This window comes from Trachypithecus francoisi, unplaced genomic scaffold, assembly GCF_009764315.1.
Source record: "Trachypithecus francoisi isolate TF-2019V2 unplaced genomic scaffold, Tfra_2.0 Lachesis_group1, whole genome shotgun sequence".
Classification (NCBI taxonomy): domain Eukaryota; kingdom Metazoa; phylum Chordata; class Mammalia; order Primates; family Cercopithecidae; genus Trachypithecus; species Trachypithecus francoisi.
In genome coordinates this window covers 7447722-7465867 of record NW_022681454.1, presented here as the reverse complement: position 1 = coordinate 7465867, position 18146 = coordinate 7447722, and the positions used below count along the sequence as shown (strand labels likewise).

Here is an 18146-nt window from a genome sequence, read left to right as displayed (position 1 = left end):
ACATACTGATTATTATGCAAGTAAGTAAATACACACACAGCAATGATTCCACAAGACTGGTGGATGCAGGTGAAGTTCTGCTGACCTAGGTTTAGAAGAGCAGGGGAGAATTTCGGAGGGAGGAGACATTGAAGTTTGGTCACATATGAATGGTTGGAAGGAATAGTGTGAGCTCAGGTAGAGAAGTGGAAGCTAGGGCTGATTCAACAAACATTTTGGCCTACCCACCGGTCAAAAGGATAGTGAGGAGATGTCTGTAAAGGACCTGCGGCCAGCTGGAGGCATTTGGCTTTACTGTGTAGGTAGTGTGGTACTATCCATGGTACCTAAGCAGGGAAGTGACAGCACAGTGGTCATATTATACATAGAACCATATATGTCTGGGTTCAAATCCTGACTTTGCCACCTAGACTCTCAGTGATCTTCAGTGAGCCTGTTTCTTATCTATAAAATGGGGAGAATATTAGTACATGTACATGTACTAATAGTAGTACATGGCACAGGTTTCTCCGCCTTGGCACTATGGACATTTGAGGCCAGATAATTCTTTGTGGTGCGGGGCTGTCCTGTGCATTGTTAGGATGTTCAGTAATATCACTGGCCTCCACCCATCAGATGCCAGCAGAACTCCCCACCCAGTTATGACAACCCAAAATGACTCCAAACATTGCCAAATATCCCCTGGGGGACAGTTGTCCCTGATTGAGAACCACAGCCATAGAACAACCAGGAGGACTAAGTGGGATCCTGTGTGTAAGGCCATTAGCACATTGCATTGCACCCCCATGGAGTGGGCTTTCAAGGACCACTCGCCCCTTTCATATCTCCCTAGGACTTCTACCCTGGGAGAACCTGCTGGAAAACGTGCATCCTTCCCACTTTAACACCCTTCAAGCACTAGAGACAGGCACCGAGAGCAGAGGCTGGATCACACCTGCTTGCTGACCATTAGCATGTAAGGCCTGTGGGCTTCATGAGCAGGGATGGGTTCCCATCCACATTCTGTGCTTCTTGGTGCCCACTCCATGGGGACATGAGGACTTTGCCCTCTTTGCTCACTCCCTGACCTGGTGTTACCCTTGCCTTTGACCCCAGTCAGCACTTCTCCTTAGGAATGGGTGGATAGAGAAGGTTGAAGGTACAGAGAGGCCAGCGAGTCGAGGGAGGGTACCCAGAGCTCCCCCTAGAGGTGAGAGTGCAGCACTGAGTACCGTTGGATGTGCAAGGGGTGGGTGGGCTGAACCTGGAGAAACAGGACCATGTAACCTCACCAAGGAAGCCAGTAGAGCACTGTGCCAGGAGTCACAAGCCCGGGAGGAAATGGAGTCTGTGATCTCCATTCAAAGGAGGAGGAAGGACCATTTGTGAATTTTTCAGTGTTTTCAAGCTGTGTTTCCCATAGTCTAGGACCCTGCAGAGATGATCCGACAGTTCCAGAGGCAGGGAAAGTGTTTCTCCGGACTTTGGAGGTTTAAATTACCTAAGGAACTGTTCTTCGCTGTCATCTGTTCCGTGTTTGGGATTTTGAATAAAAAGATTTTGGGGAAGAAAAACATTGGGTTAGATGGTCTCCAAGGCCCAGCTCAACTTTAACAGTTAAAATGACAGACATCCGGCAATTCTTTTCCTCTGTCTTCTATTTTTTTGGTAAATTGGCATTTTGTTTTTTGAAACCGAGTTTCCTGGAATAGAGACACACCCGCACTCTGTAATAAGTATATCTAATGTCCCACTGCTAAAATTGCTTTTACCAGCGGTACATGGAATTACTTTACCTTGTAACTACCAGCTGGTGTTCTGACTCAACACATCCTAAGGCCAGCGAGTGAGAACTCAGCATCAGTACCAGCAGACAGGATATTGATCTTAATATTTGCGAATCTTCTTATAAAAGAACCTGTTTCTCTACAACCACCCAAACAGATGAGGGCTGAACCTGGTGCCTAAAGCTGTGGAACTTGTTTTAGTCATGATGTTCCAAACTCATTTCTAAATGTATGTCCTGCACTGGCTTCCTGGCACATCAGAGTTATTATTATCATCATGGTTTTTGTAATTGGTCTGGTTGCCTCTAGAAGGAGAGAGAATTACAGAGATTAGGGAGAAAGAGACAGACAGAGAGAGAGAGAGAGAGAGTAGCTCACGTGGAGGTCCAGTGGAACAGCAGAATTGATGAGCACCTTGGAGTGACCAAGAAGGAAATAGGAAATGAAATGTAAATGATGAGAAAACATTTACATTTGTTTCTGGCTGGTGTTCAAGTTGGGTGTTTGGATCCTCAGTCTCTGGTGGCACTGCAGAAAGACCAGGGGATGAGAATCAAGGACATTGGGAAAGTCTCTTTTCATCTGCCAGCCTCAGTTTCCTGAAGTTTGAAATGAGGGACGAAGTGCTGCGTCGTTGTCCAGAGTCTTTGCACCTCCAACAGCTGGGTTTTCAGGGTAAGGGTGGGACTGTGTTGGGCAGAACTGTTTATTGAAAGGTAAAAAAGACAGGAAGGAGCAATTCTAAATAGTCCAAAATGGCTGGGTGCAGTGGCTCACGTCTGTAATCCCAGCACTCTGGGAAGCTGAGGTGGGCAGATCACCTGGGGTGAGGAGTTCGAGACCAGCCTGGCCAACATGGTGAAACCTGGTCTCTCCTAAAAGTTAAAAAATTAGCCGGGCATGGTGGCGCATACCTGTAATCCCAGCTACTCAGCAGGCTGAGGCAGGAGGATCTCTTGAACCCGGGGTGGAGGTTGCAGGGAGCCGAGATCGCACCATTGCACTCCAGCCTAGGCAACAAGAGGGAAACTCCATCTCAAAAAAAAAAAAAGTCCAAAACTGAACTCAGCCCCAGCTCATTTCCCAGTGGTGGCCCTGAGCTCTGGGTCTCCTGCCGCTGTCCCTGTGGAGATGATAGAGAGCTCCCCTTCCCTAAACGTGCCCAGCAGCCCCGTAGATTCCCTCCCCAGCACTGATTCCACCCCCGACCTCTCTTTACTGCCCATCTCTCTCCAAGACAGTGAGCTCAGTGCGGGAGGGACCATGTCCGTCCTACTCACGCCAGGCGCCGTGTACAGAGGGCACCAGCTCATCACAGGAGCAGAGTCAAAGTCAGCCACCTCCAGTGAGAGCTCTGTGTGTGGACGGTGAGAGCTGCTGTTCATTACCTGTGATGGCCATGACTAAGATCCACACACTGGGTGGCTTAAACAAAAATTATTCTCTCACAGTTTTGAAGGCCAGGAGTCTGAGACGAAGTGGTTGGCAGGGTTTGTTCCTCCTGAGGCTGAGGGAAGGACCTGTTCCAGGCCTCTCTCCTTGGCTCGTGGATGGCTGTTTTCTTCACACTGTCTTTCCTCCGTGCGTCTTTCTGTGCCTTAAAGTCCCCCTTTCATAAGGACTCAGGTCTTGTTGAATTAGGACTGACTCTAATGACTCAATTGGATTACTTCTATAAAGAGCCTATGTCCAAACAAGGTAACATTCTGAGGTCCTGGGGGCTAGGACTTCAGCATATGAATGTGGGGGACACAATTTCCCTTGTAACAGCAGTGGTCAGAGTCGAGCCTTGGCCATTCACACTGCCTGGCCTTTCACCTCGGTGCCCAGCTCCAGGATATAGTGCCTCGGTTTTGTCTTCTGTGAATGGTCATGTTAACAGTCACCAGTTCATACAGATTCTAAGGGGCATTTTCAGTTAAGGTCGGCTCTCATCATTCTAACTATGGTAGTTGTTTCTGGCGAAGTGCGAAGGGGTCTCACACGCAGTGGTGGGCAGAAAATGCTCATTCATGGAAGTCACCACTTCCCAGTGGACTTTTTAAAAATTGAAGAAAGATTTTTAAAATGTTAGTGTATCCAGTTAATTCGCCTTTCTAGAGAGCCCACGGGTTTTGGTTTTGCTCTGCCTATTATACGGTGAAATGGACAGGCCCTCATTCAATTAACAGATAAGAGAGAAGGCTAAAAAGTCAGAAAAAAAAGCTCCTTTCCGGGTGTGCACATCTGAGCAGGCACAGGCACACCCCTCAGGGCCAACATCATCTCCAGGGCCCCCTGTTTGGTAAAGATAAAGGTGTCCCTTCACTCCAGGGAACTGTAGCCCTCCCAGGGATCAGGACCCCAAGCCCCTTTGGGCTGGCGCCCTCTATCTGCAGCAGACCTGTGGGAATTGCGGTTCCATGAGGCTGGAGCCAGAGCCTTAAGTGCCACGGTGTTACCCACACAATGTATGAGCTTGATCACATGGTGGGTGACAGTCCAATGACCACAACCTGGGAGGGTGGCCAGTGAGGTCGATGCAAGCAGATCGTGCTTCTACATACGCCACATGCATAGGAAATCAGCTCCTCCCTGGGGGTGGTTTTCAGTATGGTAATAAGGGGAGTTAGTATCCAACTCAGGCATCTCCGCATCCTACCAGTTTGCAGGGCTGGGCTTCTTCTTGGAACTTTTCTGAAGCAAGAACTCAAAGTGCAGCCAGTACAAGTGATTGCGTTTTCACGGTGTGTACCTGGCAACCCCGAACCCAGGGACCAAGGTGGCAGTGGAATCCCAGTATGGTGTCTGACTCAGGGTTAGTGTTCGCTCAGCACCTGCGGAGGGACTGAGACGTTCACTGTCGCCGTGCTCTGGGACTCTGCTCGATGGCAGACACTACTGGGGCCCTGAGAACACAGACATGAGCGTGGTCAAATTCCCCCTTTGAGCAGCCCACAGCTTCGTGGAGGAGACAGACAGTAATAATTGTATTGGCACATATTAGTGGCAATCAACTTTATATGGGTTAATTGCGGATTCATCTCTCAGATTTCTCCAGGACCAGTTTGTTGCACCACCACACATGCCAGGGAAATTGTTGCTTTTGTAATCCCAAGACATGTGGCCATGATACCAACCTGAAAACATCTTGGAGAGCAGTTCAGCTGGAGAGGCTCCAGGAGAGACATTCATGGGGGTCGGGGCAGGGGGAGCAGGGGCCGGGAGTGCACTGCTGCTCAGAAGCACTCCAAACCTTGTCCCCAGGGTCACAGTCAAGAAAGTCTGCCCGAGCTTTGAGAAGGGCTTAGAAGCAAGAAACTGCACACAGCAATGTTGAGAAAACATGGTCAGGAGGCTTCATTTTCTACCAAGTTCGGAAATTGGGGGAGAGCAGAGCTTACACGTCCTCATCGTGAGGAGGGGAGGGCAGGCAAGAAGGCAGGGGACGAGGCTGGAGTCCTCCCATCCCTCAGCCCAACCACACCCAGACACTGGCCATCTCAGCCCTGCCCACCCCATGGGCCAGTTCAGCCAGGACAGGGCAAGTGGCAGCCAAGGCCCAGTAGCAGGTGGGGGCTATGACTGGAGGTGTCCCTGGGTGCCCCAAGCCCGTGACTGGAGCAGGCAGGGACTCTGGTGTTAAGCTGCTGAGAGTGAATCCTGCCTCTGGTATTTATGGGCTGTGTGACCTCAGTGAGCCACCCCTAACCTCCTGTGGCCACAGGAGCAGCACCCACCTGCCGGGTCCTTCACTGGCCCCTGGGCCTGGTTACTGTTGGCACATGGGTTCAGGCCACCTGTTCTGCCGTGAAAGAGAAGCACCCACTCTTACTTGAAGAGGAAGAACAAACCGTCCCTCATAATCACACAGTCTTAAAGTGTGTGGATGGTGCCTTCTGATGGCTCTCTCTCTCATTCTGGCTGTTGTCCTTTGGTTGCAGAGGCCGTACGAAATCCACTCGGCCACACCCATCGATGAAATCCTCAACATGTTCAAGGTGGAGCGTGTCCACTACTCCTCCACGTGGTGCAAGGGGATGGTGGCCCTGCTGAGGAAGGTAAGGGGGCAGCTGCCAGCGTGCCCCACCAGGGAGCTACAGTGAATGTAGAAACAGCCATATCAGCACACGAAGGGGAGAGAATACAAATGGCATATCAGGGGTAGAAATGATCGAATCAGCTGTGCCCAAATGCCAACTGCCTTGGAATAAGCACTGTTACGGGGGTGCTTGCAGATCAGCACACCTCGGAGGACAGTGGCGACTGTGACAGCTCTTGTCACTCTGCTACGAGCTCCTAATAAACAGAAATACTTAATGCATGTGGGTTTTTTTTTTTTTTTTTTGACGGAGTCTTGCTCTGTCGCCCAGGCTGGAGTGCAGTGGTGCGATCTCAGCTCGCTACAAGCGCCACCTTCCAGATTCATGCCATTCTCCTGCCTCAGCCTCCTAAGTAGCTGGGTCTACAGGCACCCGCCACCACGCCCAGCTAATTTTTTGTATTTTTAGTAGAGATGGGGTTTCACAATGTTAGCCAGGATGGTCTCGATCTTCTGACCTTGTGATCCACCCGCCTCGGCCTCCCAAAGTGCTGGGAATACAGGCGTGAGCCACCACGCCTGGCCTGCATGTGGGTTTTTAAAATCTGCTGTACATGGTCTTTTCACTCAATGACCTTTAAGAAATTGGACATCTCGGCTGGGCGTGGTGGCTCAAACCTGTAATCCCAGCACTTTGGGAGGCCAAGATGGGTGGATCACCTGAGGTCAGGAGTTCGAGACCAGCCTGACCAACATGGAGAAACCCTGTCTCTACTAAAAATACAAAATTAGTCAGGCGTGGTGGTGCATGCCTGTAATCCCAGCTACTCGGGAGGCTGAGGTAGGACAATCACTTGAACATGGGAGGCGGAGGTTGTGGTGAGCTGAGATCACACCATTGCATTTCAGCCTGGGTAACTGAAAAAAAAAAAAAAAAGGTAAGAAAGAAAAAGAGAAGGCGGAAAGAGGAAGGAAAGGGAGGGAGGGAGGGAGGGAGGGAGGGAAGGAAGGAAGGAAGAAGGAAGGAAGGAAGGAAGGAAGGAAGGAAGGAAGGAAGGAAGGAAGGAAGGGAGGGAAGGAATCTCCTTGACTTTCTGCAGGAACTGTTGCTATTAGAATAAAGCAGTGGTTCTCAAGGTATGGGCCTAGGACCAGCCAGCATCAGCGTCATGTGGGAGCCTGTTAGAAACGCATATCCTCAGGCTCCACCCAGACCTGAATCAGACGCCGGAGGTGGGCCCCACTGTCTGTGTCTCCATGAGCTCTCCAGGTGGTTCTGGTGCGCACTCCAGTCCAGCATGGGCAGGAAATCTTGGTGCCCTGCCTTCAAAGCTCCCTTCACATCCTCCATGATGCATGGAGCTGAGTCTTGCATGAGGTTGGCACCCAGTTGTTTTCAAAGCAGTGATGACAACAGCAGCCAGCACTGTTGAGGGTCCTGTGTTCTAGGCCATGTGACAGCTCTTCTCCCTTACCCCTCTCAAGCCCTGTGAGCAGAGGGAATGGCATTATCCCAGTACCAGAGATGAGAAAGCCAAGGCATAAGAAAGCAAAACCATTCAATCAATGCCACAGAGCTATTAAAAGGCAGAAGTAGGATTTTAATCCAAGCCCTCCTAACTCCAGGTCCCAGCTTTTAATCCCTACATGGCTAGAATGGCTTGTTGAATTACTAATCAGTTAAATTACTTTAAAGGAAATCTGCCACCTGCTTCTTGAGAGCTTGTTTGGAGGCTGTAGCAGGGGAGCACAGCTACTCATATACCCTTGACCGAAGACCGGTCCTCCTCTGTTGGGGATGGCCGTCTTTGGCCGAGTGCACAGCTTTCGGAAGGACGCACATGGAGCCATGAGAGAGCAAGGGCACACCTGCGTAGCCAGCCAGATCAGCCAAATCAATCCTGGAAATCAGTGGCATGGCAGGTGTCACAGCCAGGTCGCCGTCACATCCCATCACCTGGTTCTTATAAGTCAGTGTCTCTTAACCCTGACTGCTCTTTAGAACCATGTGGAAGCCTTACGTACCGCCAATGCCTGCACCTCCCAGCCCACCCAAGTGGCTCAGAATCTGGCCCTCGGGTCTCGGCATCAGCATGTTTTCAGAACAGCCACCCTGAACAGTGAACTTCCAGATGGCATTGAAGTGGAACCTGCTTAAGTTGGCACCCATTGTTTTGGGACAGTCCCTAAAGAGTGGCAGCCATGATCAGCAGATGCAACCCCTGCTAGCTCTCCCTGTGGACTGTGACTCCAGCCACTCAATGGGCATAGCTGGGAGATTTCTGCCGTGACGTGTGTGTGAACTGGCAGGGGGCTCTGACTTCCAGCCCCACCTGTGGACACTGCTGTGCCCGCCCCTTTCTAAGTATGTGCCAGGTCCTTACCAGTCCCATTTGGTCTCGTCCTACCATGAGCTGGAAGTGGAGAAGTCTCCATTATTTCCCCTGCTTTCAGGGGAGGCAGTGAGGCAAGTAACAGCGGCTCGCCCAAGGTCACAGGTGTTAAATGGCAGTCCCAGGGCCAGGCCTCTGTCTTTTCATTCCAGGCCCCTGTGCTTTCTCAGTAGATAAGCTGCAGGGTTTTGGCAAGTTGGGAGCCCTACTGGGATGCCAGGTCATAGTCTTTGGCTGTTCTTATCCTGCGTCACTCCTTATTAGCTGAAACTCAATTAGAAGAGAAGCTAAAAAGTGTCTCCTTGGCTACAAATGAGGTCACTTCATTAGGTCACAGAGGTCACCTCGTAGCTGTCCAGGGATAAATTTTATTACAACTTGGTGCCTCCCATTACCAAGTTGGAAATCCTGGTATGAGGCAACTAATTCTTTCTATTTGTAATTGGATGTTTCTGCAGACATCAGAGAGGCAGCCTGTTACAGGCTCCAGTCCCAGAAAGGAACACACGGCTGAAAGTCTGGTCCCTGCCTCAACAGCCCCTCACTGGGTGACCTCACAGAAGCAGCCTGACCTCTCAGGTTCTCCCTGGCTATAAAGAGATGAGTGTAGATGGCACTTCCAACAACAGTGACCCAGACAGGGCACGACATCAATAGGGTATGAAGAGCAGAGGCACATTAATTGCCATGAGACCCCATCCTTCAGAGTCCCCGCTACCCTTGAGGGATGCCCAGTTCACGGAAGCTCATTTGTCCTCTGACTGCAGCTCCTGACCAAGGATCCTGAGAGCCGCCTGTCCAGCCTTCGTGACATTCAGAGCGTGCCCTACTTGGCTGACATGAACTGGGACGCAGTGTTCAAGAAGGCACTGATGCCCGGCTTTGTGCCCAATGTGAGTGGAAGTCCCATCTGATGTCATGCCACCCCTCTGCAGGGTCCCCGCCTTGGTGCAAAGCAAGACTTTGGCAGCTGGCCAGTGAGCCCTCTGCTGGCCACGGCTACCTGAGCACCAAGGGCTTATGTCTTGCTGGAATTCGGGGTGAACTTGGGCCTGATTTCCAGGGTCCCAGCCATGCAGGTTCCCTCCTTGTGGTAGGTCCTTGGGGGGTGCCAAGCCTTCTCTCTGTCACTGAATCCCACCTCCATGTGCTCAGGTCCAGGTGTGGGGGTAGCAGGCTGATCTGCTCTTCTGCCTCCACAGAGCTGACTGCCAAGTACAGGAAGACAGGCGATGACCTACCCCGACAGGGCCGTCTGCACTTGTTGCACAAGCTCGGAAGAGGGAGAGGTGGGATGGAAGGGGCGCAGGCAGGGACTTCTTTTAGGGAGAGTCGGCAGAGACCTAGAGGCGAAGTGAGGGAACCAGGACTGCAGGGATGGGCATTGAGCCCTCCAGGCAAAGGGGTTGCCAAGGTCACACTCTTGAAGGCAGCAGAAAGCCTGGGTTTCAAAGAACAATTTTATAGCATTTAAGGGAATAAACCAGAGGGAAAATAATAGGAAATGGGACCAGGAGGGAACACATGCCACACCAAAAAGGCTTCCAGAGGCCACGGTTAAGGTTTTAGGTTTTGTCCCCTGGAAACTGGAGTGTTTAAGGCAGGGAGGTGAAAGCAGTGGATTTACATTTTAAAGGAGGATTCTGGCAGGAGCTGCAGGCTCCTGGATCCTCCAGGAGAGGTGCTGAACGTTTGGACCTGCCTGGAAGGCTCCTGTGGTCCCTTCCTGCTGGGCAGTTGCATTTCTCCTGGAGGGAATTGCAGAGAGCACCTGAGGAATAGTGACAATTGGGGCAGAAATCCTGGGTGACATTCTGGTTCAGCCACCTCTGCCCTCTGTGACCAAGGAGAGCACACCCCCCTGCCCCCGCTCACCTGTCCTTGCCCTGCCTGGTGGCAGTGGTGTGAGCAGGAAAGAGATCACAACATGTGCTCTTTATCGTTGCCTGTTCCAGCCCCGTGTGATGTGAATGGAGGTGAAGACTCCAGCCTGGAAGGCAAGAGATTTCTTGGGCCCACTAGGCTGGTTCCTGGGGAGCCTCAGACGTTCCCGGCTGGTGTTTCATGTCATATTATTTTAAAGACTTCTGCCACTCCTTTTGGTGCAAAAATAATGTTTCCCCACGTCAGTTTCGCCAAGAGTTCCAGGCTTCCAGACCCTTTTCACAAACCGTGGTAGCAGCACACACACACATTTCTGAACGCAGACTCTCCCCACAGCCTGCCCAGTGTTCACCACTGAATCCAACCCAAGCCAAGCCTGGCTGATGCTAGTCTGTTCCTGTCCTCTGCCTGTAAGCAGCGCTGCATCTTCACCTGCTTAGCCAGTCCACCTGGTCCAGGGCTGGCCCTGCTCTCCCCTGAGCCCACCTTTCTCCCCACTTCCCTCCCAGGCAGGGCTCCAGACAGGCTATGTAACGAACGGCAGGTCGCACAGTGCTGCCTCCCTGTCTTCCAGGCCTGGCCATGTGCTGTTCCCACTGCCTGGACCTCCTTCGACCTGCCCAGACCTGCCTGGCCTTAGGGACTCTGCCCGGCTGGAAGGCTTCCTTGACCCCAGGGTGGACATGGTGCTGCCTCTGAGTCCAGAAAGCTCCCTGGCTCTTCAGATACCCCTTGGACTGCTGTGGGAAACAGGCCATGGGGACAAAGTGTCCAGGGCAGCCTAAGCATAGAGTGGCTGTTTGGGTAGAGCCCTCCCAATATAATTCTGTTGTTCTCCCAATATAATTGTTTTAGGGTTTCACTTGGCCAACTGGGAGCTCTGTGTGAGCTGTGAGGGTATGTGTGGAAGTGTCTGTGTGTGTGCCTGTGCATCTGTGTGTGTCTCTGTGTGCATGCCAGTGCACTTGTGTGTACCCATGTGTCTGTGTGTCTATATGTCTGTATGTCTGTGTGTGTGCCTGTATGTCTATGTGTATCTGTGTGTGTGTGCCTGTGTTTTTGTATCTGTATGTGTGTGTATCTGTGTGTCTGTGTGTACCTATTATGTCTGTCTATACCTGCTTGTGTGTCTGTGTGTCTGTATGTCTGTATGTGTCCGTGTACCTGTGTGTGTGTGTGTGCCTATAGGTCTGTGTGTGCCTGTGCATCTGTGTGTGTGTGTGTGTGCGCCTGTGTTTTTGTGTCTGTGTGCCTGTGTGTCTGTGGGTGTCTGTGGGTCGGCAGGTGTGCCTTGGGGCCAGGAGGGGCAGCTGCGGGGGCAATGGCTCCATGCTGGGAACAGGCAGTCTCCATCCCATTTCCCACCCTATTCTGCTGGCCAATGAGAAAGGCAGCTATGGGTGAAAGTGCAGACCTCACTGTCACCATTCTGTGTTCGCCAAGCACCTACACCCACCAACGCTGTCCTGCACAGGAGCTGAACCCCTGGGAAGAAAACACCCCCAGGGCCAGCTGCCAGGGAGCTTACAGATAACAGTGGGCAGCCCCCACTGTGGATGACCTTTGGGGAGGGATCATTCTTTGGGATGGGGGACTGTCCTGTGCCCTGCAGGGTGTTTAGCTGTACCCCAGGACTGTACTCATGAGATTTCAGTAGCATCCCCTCTGTTGTGACCACCAAAAATGTCTCCAGACATTGCCAAGCATCCCCTGCGGATAAAGTTGTCCACAGTTGACAACCACAGGACTAGGGTTTTGTGGAGCCATAAGCCAATAAGCCTACAAAGACAGAAAATAAACCCGGGGGCAGAGCCCTCGGAAGGAGACCAGCAGGCCCCACTGAGCCAGGAGTAAAAGTTTGGGTCTCTTCTGCCATCTCTGTGACCTCAGGCGGCTGCACCCCAATTCTTCACAGATCAGATGAGAAACCAGGACCCTCGCAGAGCTTGGGGAGTAGTGCCCGGACGCTTCCAAAGCCTCAGCTCTGAGCATGTTCCCTTGGCCGACTTCCTTCTGAACGCAGGGTTTGGACAGCCCAGAGAAATATCCCCGCCTTCTCCATGGGCTCTGATCTGCCAAACTCAGGGCGAGATTGACGAAGGCCAGGAATCTCGATGCAGTCCTGCACATCAGGCACAAATTGCCTGATGAATGCTTCCTTGCGTGGTGTCTGAGACTTCCCCGAGGCTGTGTGCTGGGATGCCCTGGAGGGCACCCAGGGCCAGCCTGTGGCTTTGCCATATTGTGTGCCCGCGCCTGTTGGCAGGTGCCTGCCTTTGCAGCCCCCTGGCCTGCCGCTCCTCCTCAGCCCCTTTCCTGCACACACCCACAGACTGTTGCACACTCACAGTCACACTCATACATAGACAAACACATGCACACTCATTTCCCACACACACATGCACACTTGCCCCCACACACAGTCTCACACACATACATACCCTACACAAATACATGCATTCACATATACACTCACCCACACATAACCCTCACACACATGCACACTCCCATACAAAAACACACACTCACGCAAGCCCCTCACCACATGCTCACCTACAGGGTCGTGAGCCTCAGCCCCGCCCACAGGCCCATAGCCTCCCTCTGGCTATGCTGTCTCCTAGCTGGAACCTTGCACAGGCCGCTTCCTCTTCTGGCAATCCCTTCCTCTCCTTGTCCACAAGGCAGTCTCCTACCCCTCCTTCAAGACAGCACAAAGCAAGGACTGGCCCATTTGCCAGTCTCAGCAGAAGCCTTCTGTCTGTATTAGGCCATTCTTGCATTGCTATAAAGGAATAACTGAGGTTTGGTAATTTATAAAGAAGAGAGGCTTAATTGGCTTACAGTCCTGCAGGCCGTACAGGAAGCATGGTGCCTGCATCTGCTTTGCTTCTGGGGAGACATCAGGGAGCTTCCAGTCAGGGCGGAAGGTGAAGCAAGAGCAGGTGTGTCATGTGGCAGGAGCAGGAACAGCAGTGGGAGTGGGGGGGTGCCACACATTCTTAAACTGCCAGATCTCTCACAAGAGCTCCCTCACTATTGTGAGGACAGCACCAAGCCATGAGGGATCCATCCCCGTGAACCAAACACCTCCCAAACTGGGAATTACATCTCAGCATAAGATTTTGCAGGGGACATGCAAATTATGTCACCTTCTGAGTGAAAGACAAGCCCAAGCTTGGTCTCCTCTGCAGCATTCCCAGCCAGCGCCACCACCTCCCTGCACAGAGCAGGCCTCAGCCTCTCCCGAAACCGTCTGCACGGGTGTCTAGGGATACATCAGTGGTCAGAACACTCTGTCACAGTGCACCTGCCATCCTGCTGGGAGCTTCGGAGGGTGGGGGCCCCGGAGTGTTGGCTGGCCTCTGCCTAAGCCAGCCCCCAGAACAATGGGTGATGATCGAAGGCACTAGAAGGCCTAAGTGTGTGCTTGTCATGTGAGTGAACGAATGATGATGGCCTACAGGACTGAGCATGTTGTGTGTACCTGGCATTGTCCTGATAACTCTGTATGCCTTATCTCGTGTCAGCTTCACACCAGTCCTGGGAAGTGGATCCTGTTAATGGCAATCTCAGCAAGGTTAGGCAACCTGCCCAAGATTTCCCAGTGAGAAATTGACAGAGCTTGAATTCAGATGGTTTACATCCAGAGTCTTCCTTTTTATGAATGAATCAATGAGTGGCAGTCAAAACAGGGCAGAGCCTGCATTTTTATGAATGGATGAATGAATGAATGAATGAATGGCAGGTAAAACAGGTCTGGAGAGACTTGGGCCTGAAATTCAACTTGCTCTTTAGGGGAGGGCAACTTCTGGAGGACAGATGTGTGAAATCAGGGAAGGGGATTATAGTTGAATTCCAGGAGTTGGTGATGATGGACAAAGCCCAGTGCCACGCAGGGGAAGGGAGAGGCCACTGGCACTGCGAACCCACAGAGGGCCCACAGCAGGTCACAACAGAAAGGATGAGGCCCGGCCTGTAGAACTGGGAAAGCAAGTGGCAAAGGACATAGGACTCCACTCCATCAGCCCACGAATGACACAGTGACAACAATGGTAACATTTACTGGGCACCTACTGTGTGGCAGGGGCTGGGCTAGGAGCTTTTCTTGCATTTTCTCATGTCAGCCTCACAAACTTGCAGTAGTACCCTGATCTTACAATGTGGAAACTGAGGCCCATAGAGGTTTAGGGAGTTCCTGGGAGTTAGGGAAGCCAGGACTTCCCTCAGTTGTGTCTGCAAAGGCCCCGTCTTCCTCCTGCCCCCAGGTCATGGCAAAGGCACTGACTGCCTAATCAAGCGGATTAGGCAGCATGGCCAAGGCAAGTTCAGCCTTAGGTAGCGAGACCCTTTCTTGTAAATTGGGTTCAAGGCCAGGAATCCTAGGGAGGTGAGGGGACAGCAGAGAAGCAGAGGGAATGGGCAGTTGTGGAAGGGCCACCGTGGTCAAGCAGCCACTGTTCTGGAAGCTTAGCAAACTCTTCTCATCTGATCCCTCAACAACCTCTGAGCCTGCCATATTTCACAATGATGAGGAAACTGAGGCAGCGAGAGGTTACAAATCTCCCTCAGCGTCACTCAGGTAAAAGGAGAGGACACAGGGCCCAGTGGCAAGGCTGGCTGACCCCAAGGCTGTGCCTCGCCTCTCTCCTTCTTGGCCAAGTCACAGCAGGCCCAGCTCCTAACAGGCCCAGGGACCACCACTGTAGGGAGAGCTTGCTTCATGCCTGGCCCTAATTGAAGTACTTTATTATATTATTAATTCCCTAGATGGGAATTTTTGTCACCCAAACTTTACAGATAATGAACGGAGTCCCAAGGAAGTCATGAAACTTACAAGGTCAGGAAGTAGCAGAACTAGGATTTTTCCCTGTGCAGCTCCAGAGCTGCTGTCATAGCCACCGGGCTGCATTGCCTTTGGGGACTGGCACCTGCGGCCGTCATCTGGGCTACAGCTCAGGAATGAAAGTGGCTACCAGGAACCTGGGTCCAAGGCCCAGAAGTCAGGGAGACCTAAATTCCTCCTGACCACAGCGGGAGGAGCCCCTGGCCAGGAGCAGGGCCGGGCCTGAGGGTCAGCTGACTGTAGCTCCCCGGGGGGAGCAGGGAACCAGGGCAGGAAGTTGGGCAGATTTTGAGCTGAAATTGTATTCTTAAGTTATTTAGAATGATTTTTCTAAAAAAGATAGTCATGACAGGACAATGTGCATAGGATAAAATAATAAGTGAAAAAATCAGATGCGAAAACAACTCAACCTAGCATGAAAAACAGGCATAGAAAGGGGCCTAAGGATGTTACCTAGATGTTAACAGGAGTGGGGTTGCCCCAGGGGGACCATGTGTGTAAATAAATGATGTCTACAGTGAGAACATGTTGCTTCTTATCATCAGAAAGCAGAAACAAAGGTCACCCGTGTATCCCACAGGGGTAGTTCATCATTACTTGTTGAATGAATGAATGACTGAATGAATGAAAAGAAAATTCAGTGATGGGTGGCATGCACACAGACCATGTTTTCTTTTCTACTCCCCTTTAGAAAGGGAGGTTGAATTGTGATCCCACATTTGAGCTCGAAGAAATGATTCTAGAATCCAAGCCACTTCACAAAAAGAAGAAGCGGTTGGCAAAGAACAGATCCAGGGATAGCACCAAGGACAGCTGCCCGCTGGTGAGTGCTTCGCGGGAGAGAAATCCTGTGCTCGTGGGGAAATGACTGAGCCAGGCCACTGTTTAGCACAAAGGGGATGTTTCACTCCTCCCTTCCAATTACCTTACTTTCCCGTAAATAAAATGCTACCATCAAACAAGTAGGGGGAAAGAGTGGAGGAAGGCATTCACGCTCCTGACATTCCTTGAACAGGAAGCTTGTGTAGCTCTAAGGCACAGGGAGGGACCCAGTGGTCCCGCTGCACCCTTGAGAAAAATGTTGTCCGGGCGCGGTGGCTCACGCCTGTAATCCCAGCACTTTGGGAGGCCGAGGCGGGCAGATCACAAGGTCAGGAGATCGAGACCATGGTGAAACCCCATCTCTACTAAAAATACAAAAACTTAACCGGGCGCGGTGGCGGGCACCTGTAGTCCCAGCTACTCAGGAGGCTGAGGCAGGAGAATGGCGTGAACCCAGGAGGCGGAGCTTGCAGTGAGTCGAGATCCCTCCACTGCACTCCAGCCTGGGGGACAGAGCGAGACTCCGTCTCAAAAAAAAAAAAAAGAAAAATGTTGTACCGCAGAGGCCGCTAGGGCTACACGATGACTTTTGTGGGTCCTGGGCACTTTGCCTCTGTGGGCCTCTGTATTCGTTTCCTGGGGCTGCCATAAGCTGGGTGGCTTATAACAACCCACATGTATTCTCTCACAGTTCTGGAGGCCAGAAGTCCAAACTCAGGGTCTCCACAGAGCCCGGCTCTCTCCAAAGGCTATAGGAGAGGGGCCGTCCTTGGCTCCCCAGGCTTCCAGTGGCGGCCAGCCTCCTTGTCCTTCGCTAGCTCACAGCTGCATGACTCCAGTCTCTCCCTCCATCACCGCATGGCCTTATTCTCTGTCTTCACATGTCTTCATATGGCCTTCATATAAGGACCCCAGTTACTGGGCTTAGGACCTACCTAATTCACTGTGACTTCATCTTAACTGGATTACATCTGTAACGGTTCTATTTCCAAATAAGGTCACATTTATAAGTACTTGGGGGCTGGGACTCAGGATCCATTTCAGAGGACACAATTCAACACACAACAACCTCTCCTCTATAAAAGTCTATTACAAGTTGAGCCCCTGGCATGATGGTTGTGAATTTCTGGTTTTCCATGCCTCTCACGTGGTCCTTACGCGGTCAGGGAAATAAGCTCATGAATTTCAGCCCATATTCCATTCTAACGTGGCTTTTATGTTGGATTTAATGGCTTAACGTGGAGAAAAGCATCTTTGTCCACCAGGCTACCCTCAGACACAGCCACCCATGCAGTCAGGGCCAGCCCCAGACACTTAGCTTGTCTTGTGCCGGTCCCAAGTATCTGAGGTTTCCATCTAGATCAATCTGCCGTCCTCTGATGCTCCGTCACTGTGTCTCCCTGGAACATGCTTTGTCATTTAGTCACCTCTCTGTGCTCTTTCACAGAATGGACACCTGCAGCAGTGTTTGGAGACTGTCCGGAAGGAATTCATCATATTCAACAGAGAGAAGTAAGGTCCTTCACGCTGTACCCCTTGGGCAAAGCCCATCCTAAGTGACCCAGGGCCCCCCTGGCAGAATCACAGTCCCTGTCCCCCAAACCAGCCTTGACGATGAAAGGGAAGGTATTACTGGAGGGAGTCACAGGGCCCTGGTGGGGATGAGGCTCCTGGATTTTGAGTTAGACAGGGCTGTGTTCTAATCCTGCCTCGCTGTGTGGCCTGAGCCAGTCTCTGGGAGCTCCCATGAGAGTGGGGAGGCTGCAGCAGCCCTGAGCGGGCACACGGGAACACAGGCGGCAAGGCAGGCTCACTGTGATGAAGAGTAAGAGCCTGGGGTCAAGTTGCCTGGGGCCAAGTCCTGGCTCTGCCACTGCAGAGTGACCTGACCCTGCCTGAGCCTCCTCGTCAGCATCAGTACAGTGTCTCCACTCCTTAACACGCGGGGCCGTGAGAATTAAATGAGGCTGTTGTTCCACAGCACCTGGTATGGAAGGGGTTGTCAAACGGGAAGGTAATGACTTGTTATTAATATTTACTTGGGTAAGGTGGGTGGGGGATGCTGGAACCTTAGCAGCCTGGGATGGGAAAAGAGACACAGGGAGTCTGGGAGGGGCTAGATGGGGTGTGCCCTGGCCGTGGGACTGCCCTCTAAGGGGCTGGTCGCAAAGCAGGCAGACACCTCAGGTTCCATTCCAGCCAATGATAATATCTAGGGGATGTGTGGCCGTGGCTGACTTGTCAGAGCTGGGGCTCTAGCAGAGGCAGCCGATGAGCCCCATCTGACCCACACTAAGCCAGGCTTTGGGTTGGTAGAGGCAGATCAGCGATGCTTCCTGCTCTCCAGGAGATTCAGATATTCATTGACTCAAAAATTCATTGATTGCTGGCCCTTATGCAATCCCCAGTATTCAACC

General features: G+C 51.9%; 1 protein-coding gene across 1 annotated transcript in view; it reads left to right on the top strand.

Annotated features, from left to right (window-relative positions):
• STK32B (serine/threonine kinase 32B) overlaps positions 1-18146 on the top strand; it is a 438704-nt gene that overhangs the window by 388648 nt on the left and 31910 nt on the right. The window contains exons 8-11 of the mRNA XM_033213721.1: positions 5690-5806; positions 8948-9073; positions 15599-15730; positions 17177-17241. Coding sequence (XP_033069612.1) covers positions 5690-5806; positions 8948-9073; positions 15599-15730; positions 17177-17241 — 440 coding nt within the window. The remainder of the gene's footprint in view (positions 1-5689; positions 5807-8947; positions 9074-15598; positions 15731-17176; positions 17242-18146) is intronic.